Source organism: Arachis ipaensis, chromosome B09 (genome assembly GCF_000816755.2).
Source record: "Arachis ipaensis cultivar K30076 chromosome B09, Araip1.1, whole genome shotgun sequence".
NCBI classification, from domain to species: Eukaryota; Viridiplantae; Streptophyta; class Magnoliopsida; order Fabales; family Fabaceae; genus Arachis; species Arachis ipaensis.
Window position 1 is genome coordinate 65,407,395 of NC_029793.2, and position 12,890 is coordinate 65,420,284.

Below are 12,890 nucleotides of genomic sequence, written 5' to 3' on the forward strand. Positions count from 1 at the left end.
TTGGATCTTTGATTAGCTCAAATATCCCACCTAATCCTATATCATCCTATATACATAACAAAACAACCTAACTACCCATTTATCCTCTTTCACACATTCACTCATGCATAGTTTTTCCAATTCACACACATATGTTTCCTTTATTTACATTCTTATTGTCATTTCTTTTCTTTTCTTTTCTTTCTTTCTTTCTTTTTTTTTATAAACAAAGTATGTACACCAAAATTTTTCTTCTGTCATCTACAAGAGATGCATATGTCTTAATTAATGAATGCATAAGTGTTTACCCATTTCCCAAAATTTCACAATGAAAACACAAACTAACTTTCTACCAATGTTTCCCACAAATTCCCCCACACTTGAATAACACACACTCCTCAACCCAAGCTAATCAAAGATACAATACATGGACATTTAATGGTTTTTCACTTAGGGCAAAAGATGTGCTTAATATTAGAACAAAAGGGGAATTAAAAGGCTCAAAAGTGGTTACAAAGGTAGATGTAAGGGTTGGCCATATAGATTAGGTGAGTTCAACATCAAAAATGGCCTCAATCATACTAAATGCATTCAAAACAACAAATATAGGACATAAAGATTCAAGCAAATCTAAGATCACAATCATAACAGGAGTATAACACACAAGAACAAAATTTTGTCGTTGAAGATGTGCAACCATCCATTAAAGCTTAAATCTCACTAGGTCTTTTGTTCAAGCTCCTTTCTATGTTCTATAAAAAGAATACTTCAAGCAAGTTTAAAAACAAGTTTTAAAATCTAATCAATGGAACGCCCTAAAAGAGATTTCTTGAAAATTCTTTGTTGTTTTACCCAAACTTATTTCCTATACTAAGAAACATGCAAATGCAAATATTTACAACAATAAAACTATAAGCAAGTAAGATATATACAAGCAACTAAGCAAAGTGAAATACTAAACAAATACTAAACAAATATTCACACAAATATAACTACTAAAACTAGAAATTAATGCAAAATGTTGAGAAAAAGAGAATTTATGCCCTGAAAATTGCGGATCCTCCCCCACACTTAAATGTTGCACGGTCCTCTGTGCATACACTCAATCCGGGGGTGAAAAGAGATGTGAGGCTCCACCTTTAGCTGGTGGGCACTGGGGCTCCGCGTTGCTGTATAAAAAAATAAACAAGAAATGAGGAAAAGTAAGTTGCGTGTGGTATGATAAAAGCCAATGTGTGTATTCTAAGTGTGCACGGTTTAGAACACAGACATTGGCCGGTGATGCGCGGATAATTTATACGCTTTTTGGCATTGTTTTTACGTAGTTTTTAGTAGGATCTAGCTACTTTTTAGTATATTTTTATTAGTTTTCAAGAAAAATTCATATTTCTGGACTTTAATATGAGTTTGTGTATTTTTCTGTGATTTCAGGTATTTTCTGGCTGAAATTGAGGGACCTGAGCAAAAATCTGATTCAGAGGCTGAAAGGACTGCAGATGCTCTTGGATTCTGACCTCCCTGCACTCGAGATGGATTTTCTATAGCTACAGAAACCCAATTGGCGTGCTCTAAATTGTGTTGGAAAGTAGACATCTTGGGCTTTCCAGCAATATATAATAGTCCACACTTTGTTCGAGTTTTGACAACACAAACTGGCATTTAAACGCTAACTTCATGCCTTATTCTGGCGTTAAACGGCAGAACTGAGTTACAAGCTAGAGTTAAATGCCCAAACTGGCACCAAAACTGACGTTTAACTCCAAGAAGAGTCTCTACACGTGAAAGCTTCAATGCTCAGCCCAAGCACACACCAAGTGGGCCCCGAAAGTGGATTTCTGCACTATCTGCACTTAGTTACTTATTTTCTGTAACCCTAGCTACTAGTTTAGTATAAAAACTACTTTTAGTGATTTATTTTATATCCTTGATTAGTTTTATGCTATCATAGATCATTGTACATGTTTGGTGGCTGGCCTCACGGCCATGCCTAGACCTTTCACTTATGTATTTTCAACGGTGGAGTTTCTACACCCCATAGATTAAGGTGTGGAGCTCTACTGTTCCTCATGAATTAATGCAAAGTACTATTGTTTTTCTATTCAACTCAAGCTTATTCTTATTCTAAGATATTCATTCACACACAAGAACATGATGAATGTGATGATCAAGTGACACTCATCACCATTCTCACTTATGAGCGCGTGCCTGACAAACACTTCCGTTCTACATGAAAACAAGCTTGAATGCATATCTCTTGGATTCCTGATTCACGATCAAAGTCTTCGTGGCTAGAATTATTGGTGGCCATTCCTGAGATCCGTAAAGTCTAAACCTTGTCTGTGTTATTCCAAGTAGGATCCGGGATGGGATGGCTGTGACCAGCTTCAAACTCGCGAGTGTTGGGCGTTGTGACAGACGCAAAAGGATCAATGGATCCTATTCCAACATGAGTGAGAACCGACAGATGATTAGCCTTGCGGTGACAACGCACTTGGACCATTTTCACTGAGAGGACGGATGATAGCCATTGACAACAGTGATCCCCCAACATACAGCTTGCCATGGAAAGGAGTACGAATGATTGAATGAAGACAGTAGGAAAGCAGAGGTTCAGAAGGAACAAAGCATCTTCATACGCTTATCTGAAGTCCCACAAATAAATTAAATAAGTATTTCTATCTTATTTTATATTTTATTTATCTTTTAATTATTGAAACCTCATAACCATTTGAATCTGCCAGACTGAGATTTGCAAGATGACCATAGCTTGCTTCAAGCCGACAATCTCTGTGGGATCGACCCTTACTCACGTAAGGTTTATTACTTGGACGACCCAGTGCACTTGCTGGTTAGTTGTGCGGAATTGTGAAAAAGAGTTGAGATTACGATCATGCGTACCAAGTTTTGGGCGTCATTGTTAGAGATCACAATTTCGTGCACCAGCCGGGTAAAAATAGAAACCACACAAGCAAAAGAAAAACATGTGTTCCTCAATTAAGTGGTCTAGGTTGCAAATAAAGAATAAGCAAGAGATTAAAGAACAAGCAAACCTAGGTAACCACAACTAAAGTGAATTGAGTATTTGATATTGGAAATTGAAATTGTGCAAGCGAAAGCGCAAGATGAATATAAAATGGCACAATTAACAATAACCAATTCAATGATGAAAAGAAAACTACTTGTTCATCATGACACATAATGCAATAGTCACATAATAAAGGTACTTATTGCAAAAAGTGACAAGCTAGATAAGAATCAAGTCAAGTCACTCAAACAAATGCAAAGCATTAAAAACAAACAAGTGCCTTGTAATGTGATGAATTTGATATGAAAATCATGATGAACAAGTAAATTCAACTCAATTCACTAAAGTAAAATTGCACAATTCATAATTAAGTTGCCAAACAAGGATAAAGTTTAATGCATATGGTAGCTACAATATATGAATCAAACTCACAATTCATCTAGGCAATTAAACAAAGACTTGATACTCAGTGCACATATTCATCAAAAATTAAACCAAAACTTAAGCATGAAGCAACCCAATCAACATCGATCAAACACTTGCAACTTATTCAATTAACAAATAACTAAACAAAAACTAATATAATTTCTAAAATAAAAGTGATATGCAAACAAAATAAACAAAAACAAGCAGAAAATAGAGTGAAAGGGGAAGAAGAGAGAGGAAGAAAATAGAAAGGAAGAGATAGAGAGAAGGGTAGAAGAGAATAGTATGAAACAGGGGAGGGACCACGCGTACGCATGGGTGACGCGTGCGCGTGGTGCTTGCAAAAATGGGTATCAACGCGTACGCGTGAAGGACGCGTATGCTTGATAGGCAGAAAATGGAAGATGGCGCGTACGCGTGAAATAGAGACAATGCAAGGTGACGCATACGCGTGGAAAGCAAAATTTCAAAGATTCTGCATTCGGACTATGTGTACGATCGCCATGGGCAGAGGCCTTGAATGGACGTGTGCCCACACACAGAAAGGCAAAAATTTTTTTTTTTGGGAATGGATCATGTGTGCGTGTGCACACAAGTCCGTGCGCGCGCACAGAAGCAGAAAGGAGTGGGGTTCATGCGCACAAGCTGTGCTAGCGCTCCCAACAGAGTGGGTGTAAGGGGGTGTGCGTACGCATAAAGTGCGCAAAAAGATGGTTGCGTGCGTACACACAAAGACGTGCGCACGCACAAAGTGCTAGAAACAGGGTAATGCGCACGGACAAAGCGTGCAGGCACTCTCAGCAGAGGGCATAAAAGCTTGTGTGCGTATGCACAGGTTGGTGCGTATGCACAGGACGCAAAATTCTGTTGTTGTGTGCGTGCACACAAGGGTGTGCGCACGCACATGCCCTATTTTTCCCAAAAAAATTTCTTCAAAATCTAAGGCTATAAGCCTTAACCCAAGAAAAGCTCAACCCCAAAACATTCAAAAACCAATAAATTCATTATCCATACAGAAATTAACCTAACAATTCTCAAAATTAAACTAATTCTAAGCTAACCAAATCAAGCAAACATGCAATAAACCAAAATTATAAACATGGAAAGGGTAAGAACAATGTTCCCATGGTGAGGTGTCTCCCACCTAGCACTTTGGTTTAATGTCCTTAAGTTGGACTTATGGAGAGCTCTAATGGAGACTTGTGCTTACATTCATCTTAGAACTTCCAACAATGCTTGAATCTCCAAAATTTCCAATTGATTGCACTAAGCTTGGATGGAGTGTCCAACAAGCTATGAGCTACGAACAAAAAAAAAAGAAAAAACAAAAGCAAACAAGAAAAATATATTCACAATATCAACATATTCACAATAGCAAACAAAAATCAAGATATTCACATACCAACATATTCACAATAGCAAAAAATAAGCAAGCAACATATGAACAATCAACCAAAAATAAGTTATTCACACTATTCACAATATGCACAATAGCCAAGAATACAGCACCATTGTAACTCCCGGCAACGGCGCCAAAATTTGAAAAAAAGAGAGATTTGTAGGTTAGGAGTTTCACAAAATAGATTTTCATTGCAAGTATAGCTCCGAACCAACAATTGACCTCAATCAAATTTTAATCTAAAGATGAGTCACAATTCAAAACAAATATATAAACTGAGAGTATTTATCTCCCGGGTCGTCTTCCTTAGGAGTTGCAATGAAATGTGCATATTATTGGCGATGAGGGATTTTTTGGGGTTTTGGTTGAAAGAGGCAAGAAATATAAATTGCAAGTAATTAAACAAGCATGCAAGAAATTAAATAAAAAGCAATTAAAGCAATAAAAAGGGAACAAAAGTCACAAAAAGAGCTCTTGGTAGGAATTGGGAACTAAGGATTCCTATCCTAGTTATGGACCACAAACATGGTACTTGTGTGGAATTAATCCCAATTAGTCAATCCTAACATCGAGAATTAGTCAAAAGGGCATATTTGATCCCAATCCACATGTCCTTACCAACTCTATTAATGGAAGGCTTAGTGTTAGTGGAAACCAAATCAATTAACAATCCTCACACAATGTGGAATCGACATCCACCACTCATGTTCACCCAATTACCCAATTTCTCAACCAAGAGTGTGAAAAACTTGGCAAAAACCTAACCAAGCATTTTGTCAAACACTTGGAGGGCATAAAATAAAAGCATGATAAAATAACAATGAATAATAAATGCTATAACTAATAAGCAAGTAAAGTAAGAATAGCAACTCAATTAAATAATAAAAGGGCATGAAACATAAATTGCATTAAATGTAAATCAAAATAACAACAGTATTCATCAACATACAAAATAACCAAAATGAGAAATTAACAAGGTAAACTAAGGAAATTAAGACAATAGAACAAAGAAAGGTAGAAGAAACTAGATGAAAACAAGAACTAAAAATAGTAATTACAAAGAAATTAAACTAAGAAACCCTAATTCTAGAGAGAAGGGGAAGCTTCTCTCTCTAGAAAATAGCCTACATAATGCTAAACTAACCCTAATTCCCCCCCCCTTCACATGGAATGAGGCCTCCTTTGATATAGTAAGAATCTGCTTCAGAGAGTCCCAAAACTGGGCTTTGGAGGCCCAGAAATCGCCCTCAGCGATTTGCAATAATAAGGTCACGTGCTGTCTGTGACGCGTACGCATGGGTCATACGTACGCGTCGTCTGGCATTTTCTTTCCACGCGTACGCGTCATGTCACGCGTACGAGATGCCGTCGACGATGCACCTCTCACGCGTGTGCGTCTGTCACGCGTGCGCGTCGCTCTGAGCATTCCAAATCCTTGCTTTTCCATGACTTCTCCACTTTGCATGCTTTTCTCTTTATTTCTTCCATCCAATACTTGCCTTATGAATTTGAAATCACTCAACAATATATCAAGGCATCGAATGGGATAAAAGTGGAATAAAATTGGTTAAATTAAGCACAAAATATCATGTTTTCACAATTAGGCACAATTTAGGGAGAAAACACAAAAGTATGCTATTTAGATGAATAAATATGGGTTTATGTGATGAAATCCACTCAAATCAAACCAAAATGTATCATCAAATATGGATTCATCATTGTACATCGATGCCATTCGACGCTTCAGGGCTTCCTCTCTAATCCGAGCTCTTTCTCGGACTTTTGGGAGTAGGTCGAGTTCTTTTTTTTGTGCTTGGGAGTTGATGTCTTCATTGTTGAAGATCACCCTAGGGGATCCATTTATCGACTTCAACGGGAATCATTGCCTCCATTCTATAAGCAAGTCGGAAGAGGGATTCACCTGTAGTGGAGTGCGGTGTTGTCTGATACGCCCATAGGACTTGGGGGAGCTCCTTGGCCCAGGCTTCTTTTGTGTCCTGTAATCAACGTTTTAAACCGAAAAATATGACCTTGTTTGCGGCCTCCGCCTGTCCGTTAGCTTGTGGGTGTTCTACCGAGGTGAACTGGTGCTTGATTTTTAGATTTGCTTGATTTCTGAAGTCCGTATGGGTGAACTGAATCCCATTATCCATGGTGATGGAGCGGAGGACCCCAAACCTTATGAAAATATTTCTGTATAAGAATTTTTGACTTCTCTGGTAGGTGACGGCGGCCAGCGGTTCTGCCTCGATCTACTTTGTGAAGTAGTCTATTCCTATGATGAGAAATTTGACTTGTCCTGACCCCTGGGGAAATGGTCCGAGGAGGTCAAGCCCCCACTTTGCGAATGGCCAGGGTGAGGTGATGCAAATGAGCTCTTCAGGTGGGGCGATGTGGAAGTTCGCGTGTTTCTGGCATGGAAGGCATGTTTTGACGAACTCGGCCGCTTTCTTCTGTAGGGTCGGCTAGTAGAAGCAGGCTCCGAGCACCTTTTTGGATAGAGCCCGGGCACCAAGGTGATTGCTACACATGCCGCTGTGAATGTCTTCTAGGACCTCCCTTGCGGCAGAGGTCAAAACGCACTTCAAGAGGGGTGTTGAACCCCATCTTCTGTACAGGACATTGTGTACCAGAGCATAGTATTGTGCTTCCCGTTTGAGCCTTTTTGCGTCTTTCTTTTCTATGGAAAGTGTTTAGGACTTGAGGTAGTTGATTATAGAGGTCATCCACCCTTGGTCCTGGTCTGATATGCTTAACACCTTCTCCTCCCTTAAGGTTGATAGGTGCTGCAAGGTTTCTTGGATGAGGCTTCTATTGTTGCCCCCTAGCTTGGTGCTGGCTAGTTTTGAGAGTGCGTCAGCTCGGGCATTTTGCTCCCGGGGTATGTGTCGGATCTCATATCCGCTGAAGCTACCGAGCTATTCTTTAGTTTTGTCCAGATACTTCTTCATAGTGGAATATTTTGCCTAGTAGCTTCCATCTATCTGAGAGGTGATTACTTGTGAGTCGCTGAAGATGGTAAGCTTTTGTGCTCTAACTTCTCTAGCCAGCTTCAATCCGGCCAGTAGGGCTTTGTACTATGCTTGATTGTTTAAGGCGAGGAATTCAAATCTTAGAGAAAGCTTGAGTTGGGTTCCTTGGTCGCTATCTAAGAGGACGCCTGCTCCACTCCTGGCTTTGTTCGATGAGCCATCGACATAGAGGTTCCATTCTGTGGGAGTCCCCGGTGTGTCAGTGTTCTCCGCGACATAGTCGGCCAAGTACTGGGATTTGAGAGCAGTTCAAGCTTCAGACTTGAGGTCGAACTCAGACAGCCCGACTGCCCGTTGCAGGATTCTACCGGCCAGGTCTGTTTTCTGCAGGATGCCTTTCATGGGTTGATTAGTGCGTACTCTGATGGTGTAGGTTTGAAAATATGGTCGGAGTCTTCGGGACGTAAGTATGAGGAAGTAGGCAAATTTTTCTATCTTTTGATAGTTTAGTTCGGCCCCTTGTAAAGCCTTGCTGACGAAGTAGATGGGTTGTTGTCGTTGTCATCTTCTCTGACCAATGCTGAGGCTATTGCCCGACTTTGACGGCGAGGTATAGTATCAGTTCTTCTCCTGGTTTAGGTCGGGTCAGGATGGGTGGTCATCCCAGGAATGATTTGAAGTCCTGGAAGGCTTTCTCACACTCTGGAGTCAATTCGAACTTCATTCCTTTCCTTAGTATTGTGTAGAAGGGGACAGATCTTAGGGCCGATCCGGCCAAAAATCTGGACAAGGACGCTAGTCATCCATTCAGTTGTTGTACCTCCTTTACGCGGGTCGGGCTTCTCATATTGAGTACAGCTCGACACTTGTCCGGGTTTGCTTCAATGCCTCCCTGGGTTAGCATGAACCCTAGGAACTTGCAGGCCTCTACTATGAAAGTACATTTCGTGGGGTTTAGCCTCATCCCGTACTTCCTTATGGTGCCAAACACTTCGATTAGGTCGGATAGCAGTGTGTCTTCTTTTTGTGTTTTGATTAGCATATCGTCCACGTAGACTTCCATCAGCTTTCCGATGTGATCGGCGAATACCTTGTTCATTAACCTCTGATATGTGGCCCCCACATACTTGAGTCTGAACAGCATTACTACGTGGCAGTAGTTTATTTTCGGGGTTAGGAACGAGGTTTTCTCCTGGTCTGGTTTATTCATTGGTATTTGATTATACCTTGAGTATGCATCCATGAACGAAAGGTATTTGTATCTCGAGTATGCGTCTACCAGGGTGTCGATGTTTGGGAGAGGGTAGGGGTCTTTTGGGCAGGCTTTATTGAGGTCAGTGTAGTATATGCACATTCGCCACTTTTCATTTGGCTTTCTTATCAGCACGACGTCGGCCAGCCACAGTGGATACTTAACCTCCCTTATGAACCCTGCCTCTAGCAATGCTTGCACTTGTTCCTCCATGATTTGCGATCTCTCCGGGCTGAGCTTGATGCGCTTTTGTTGTACTGGTCGAGACCCGGGGTATACTGCTAATTTGTGACACATTAAGCCGGGATCTATGCCAGGCATATTAGCGGCTTTTCTGGCGAAGAGGTTAGAGTTTTCCTTTCAAAGCCTGACTAATAGCTCATTTAGGTCCTCCTTCAAGTTCGCTCCTATACTTGTTGTTTTGTCTTAGGTGTCTCGATTTGTACCTATTCGGTCTCGCCTTCCGGCTGAGGACGGAGTTCTTCGCGAACCCGGGCTTCTCCGAGTTCGATGGCGTTAGCCTCTTTTCCTCTGGGATCGCCCTTTAAGTTCAGGCTTTCATTGTAGTATCGTCGCGCGAGTTTCTGGTCACCTTTGATGGAAGCTATGCCCTCCGTTGTAGGGAATTTCATGCACAAGTGTGGAGTGGAGACTACTACAGTGAGTTGGTTTAGGGTTGTTCGGCCTATGAGTACGTTGTACGCGGAGTTCACATCGACCACGAGGTGGTCTATTCTTAGCACCCTGGACCCGACTCCCTTCCCCAAGGTAGTGTGTAGCGGGATGTATTTGAGGGGTTGGATCGGAGCGTCTCCCAGCACAAATAGGCTGTTGGGGTATGCTTTTAATTCTTTTTCTTCGAGCCTGAGCTTGTCGAAGGCGGATTTAAATAGGATATCTGCCGAGCTTTCCTAGTCAACCAGCGTTCTTTGGAGGTTAGCATTGGTTAAATATGATAGCGATGACCACAAGATCGTCATGCCCAGGGATGATGCGGGCAGCGTCTTCCTTGGTGAAAGAGATGGTTGGGAGGTTGGGCGACCTGCTCTCTTCTCCGACGTGGTATATTTCGTTAAGGTGGCTTTTGCGGGATGACTTTGAGATCCCTCCTCCTGGGAATCCTTCGTTGCTCATATGAATATGCCTCTTCGGGGTATGAAGGGGGCGTTCGGTTCGTCCTCCTTCTTCGTCCCTCATTCCCTTCTTAGGATCGTGCGTTCTGTTAGCTAAGAATCGATCTAGTCTTCCTTCTTGGGCCAACTTCTCTATGAGATTCTTCAAGTCGTAGCATTCATTGGTAGGATGCCTGTAGAGTTTGTGGTATTCGCAGTATTCGGTCCGACTTCCTCCCCTCTTGTGCTTGATTGGACGGGGTGGTGGGATCTTTTCTGTCTTGCATATTTCCCCGTAGACGTCCACTAGGGATACCCGAAGAGGGGTATAGTTATGGTACTTTCTAGGTTTCTCTGTGGGTTGATCCTCCTTTTTCCATGGCTCCTTGTCCTTGTCCCGGGAGGGGTAGGAGAAGCCAGTTTTAGAGGTTTTCCCCAGTCGGGCTTTTACCTTCATGTTAATGTATTTTTCGGCCCGCTCTTGTACTTCGTCCAAGTACGTAGGGTGTTTCTTGGATATGGATTAGCTGAAGAGTCCCTCTCACAGGCCGTTGATAAGCCCCATGATTGTTACTTCTGTAAGGAGATTTTGTATGTCAAGGCATGCTTTATTAAATCTTTCCACATAGTTTCGGAGTTTCTCCCGATCTCCTCGTTTGATTCCTAGTAGACTTGGAGCGTGCTTGGCTTTGTCTTTTTGAATGGAGAACCTGGCTATGAACTTCTTAGCAAGATCATCAAAGCTGGTAATCGACCTTAGGGGTAGGCTGTCGAACCACTTTATAGCTGTTTTGGTGAGAGTGGTTGGGAAGGCCTTGCAGCGAGTTGCGTCCGAGGCGTCTGTGAGGTACATCCGACTTCTAAAGTTGCTGAGATGATAGCTTGGATCGGATGTTCCGTCATATGGGGTCATGTCGGGGGCTTTGAAGTCCTTTGGGACCTTTGTCTTCATGATTTCTTCCGTGAATGGGTCTTGTTAATTGTGAGGACTAGCTTCACAGTTGGATCAAAAAGTCCTGGACTTGAGGTCAGCTTCGAGCTTCTGGAGTTTTTCTTCTAGCTCTCTGCGTCGTCTTGTTTCTCTTCGTAGGTCTCTCTCGGCCTCCCGTTGTCGCTCGGCCTCTCGTTCAAGCTGTTTGAGGCAATCTTGTTGTTTGCGGATGGCATCTAGGATCTTTGTGTTTTGAGGTTGTTTTTCCCCCTTGGAATGGTGCGTTTCCTTTGGCGATGGGGGAAGGGGTGCGAAATCCGGGTTTTTTGTTGGTGTACCATCTTCTAATCCGGAGGTGTGGTCATTGTTTGGAAGGTTGTTTGCCATGATGGTGGGATGACTTCTAGGGTCCCCAGCAACGGCGCCAATGTACCGAGGGTTACCTGAAACATTGAGGTCGATCTCAGATGAGATGTCCTGATTCGGTTGAGTCTGCCGTGTCTGACTTGTTGGAGCTGAGGTGCCGCCGATCCTTGATCTCTTGGGAAGAGGGGTGGTGGTACCTGCAAAAGACTCCGATGCTTAAGTCAGTATGGGCTTTAGGTAGGTTTGTAGTAGAATTGGAATATGAGTTATTCTTGGGAGTTCCAGTGTATTTATAGTGGAATTAGGTGACCTCCTTTGGGGAGATAAGACTTCTATCTTATCTTATCTTTTCATCTGGTGGTTAGGTCTTATCTTTTGGCCACCGCCTTCTAGTAGGTGATGACATTCTGTCGAATTGGGCCTCTTTGGGCCTTTGTCGCGGGTTTCCGACTTCTTTTGGGAGAAGTCGGGTTGTGGGCTAGGTTCGATCTAAGAGATTGGTCCTTTGGCGTACTCGGCCCGGACCTCATGCTCGGGCCAGGGTATGAACAGACACCAAACTTAAAATTTTTAAATCAAAGAAGTACTAATTTTCAAAAATCAAGAGAACAAACACTAAAAGACACCAAACTTAAAAATTTTAAGATCAAAACAAGAAAAGAAACAAAAACAACTTGAATACCAAGAAAGAACACAAAGAACAAATTTGAAAATTCAAAGCAAATAAGGAACAACTAAAGGACACCAAACTTAAAATTTTAAAAGCCAAGGCACTAATTTTTCCAAATTTACATGAAAAATAGCAAAAGGCATCAAATTTAAAGAAATTGAAATCAAATAAAAGAAAGTACAAGAATAATTTTCTAAAGACCCAAAAGAAGATAGACCAAAAGTACCAAAGGGACCAAAGATAAAAAAGAGACATCAAACTTAAGGATTGACACAAGACTCAAACAAAAGACACTTTTTTTGAAATTTTTTCTTAAAAGAAAGAAAAAAATTCGAACTTTAACAAGAACAAGATCAAAGACTCAAACAAATAGATAAAGATCAAAAAGAAAAGAAAGGGTTTTGAAATTTTTTTTCTGAAAAAGAAAATAAAAGACTAAAACAAAAATAAAAAGTACCTAATCTAAGCAACAAGATAATCCAGTAGTTTGTCAAATCCGAACAATCTCCAGCAACGGCGCCAAAAACTTGGTGTAAGGAAATTAACTACGCACAACTGAACCAGCAAGTGCACTGGGTCATCCAAGTAATACCTGAGGTGAGTCAGGGTCGATCTCACGAAAATTGTTGTTTTGAAGCAAGCTATGGACACCTTGTAGATCTTAGTCGGGCGAATAGAAAAGATAGTTTGTTGAGATAAACGCATAAAACATAAATAGGAATGAAATTAGTTAATTTGAGTGAAACCAGTGATAAGGG

The 12,890-nt window shown here is 41.4% G+C and overlaps 1 protein-coding gene across 1 annotated transcript; it reads right to left on the bottom strand.

The window, feature by feature from the left end:
* Positions 10,707-11,117, bottom strand: LOC107615571. The gene has a single exon (XM_016317625.1). The coding sequence runs from the start codon at positions 11,115-11,117 to the stop codon at positions 10,707-10,709; it is 411 nt and encodes a 136-aa protein (XP_016173111.1).

Bases quoted from the DNA above. Each gene is read 5' to 3' on its own strand.
- LOC107615571 (XM_016317625.1), bottom strand. From the start codon at position 11,117: ATGAAGACAAAGGTCCCAAAGGACTTCAAAGCCCCCGACATGACCCCA.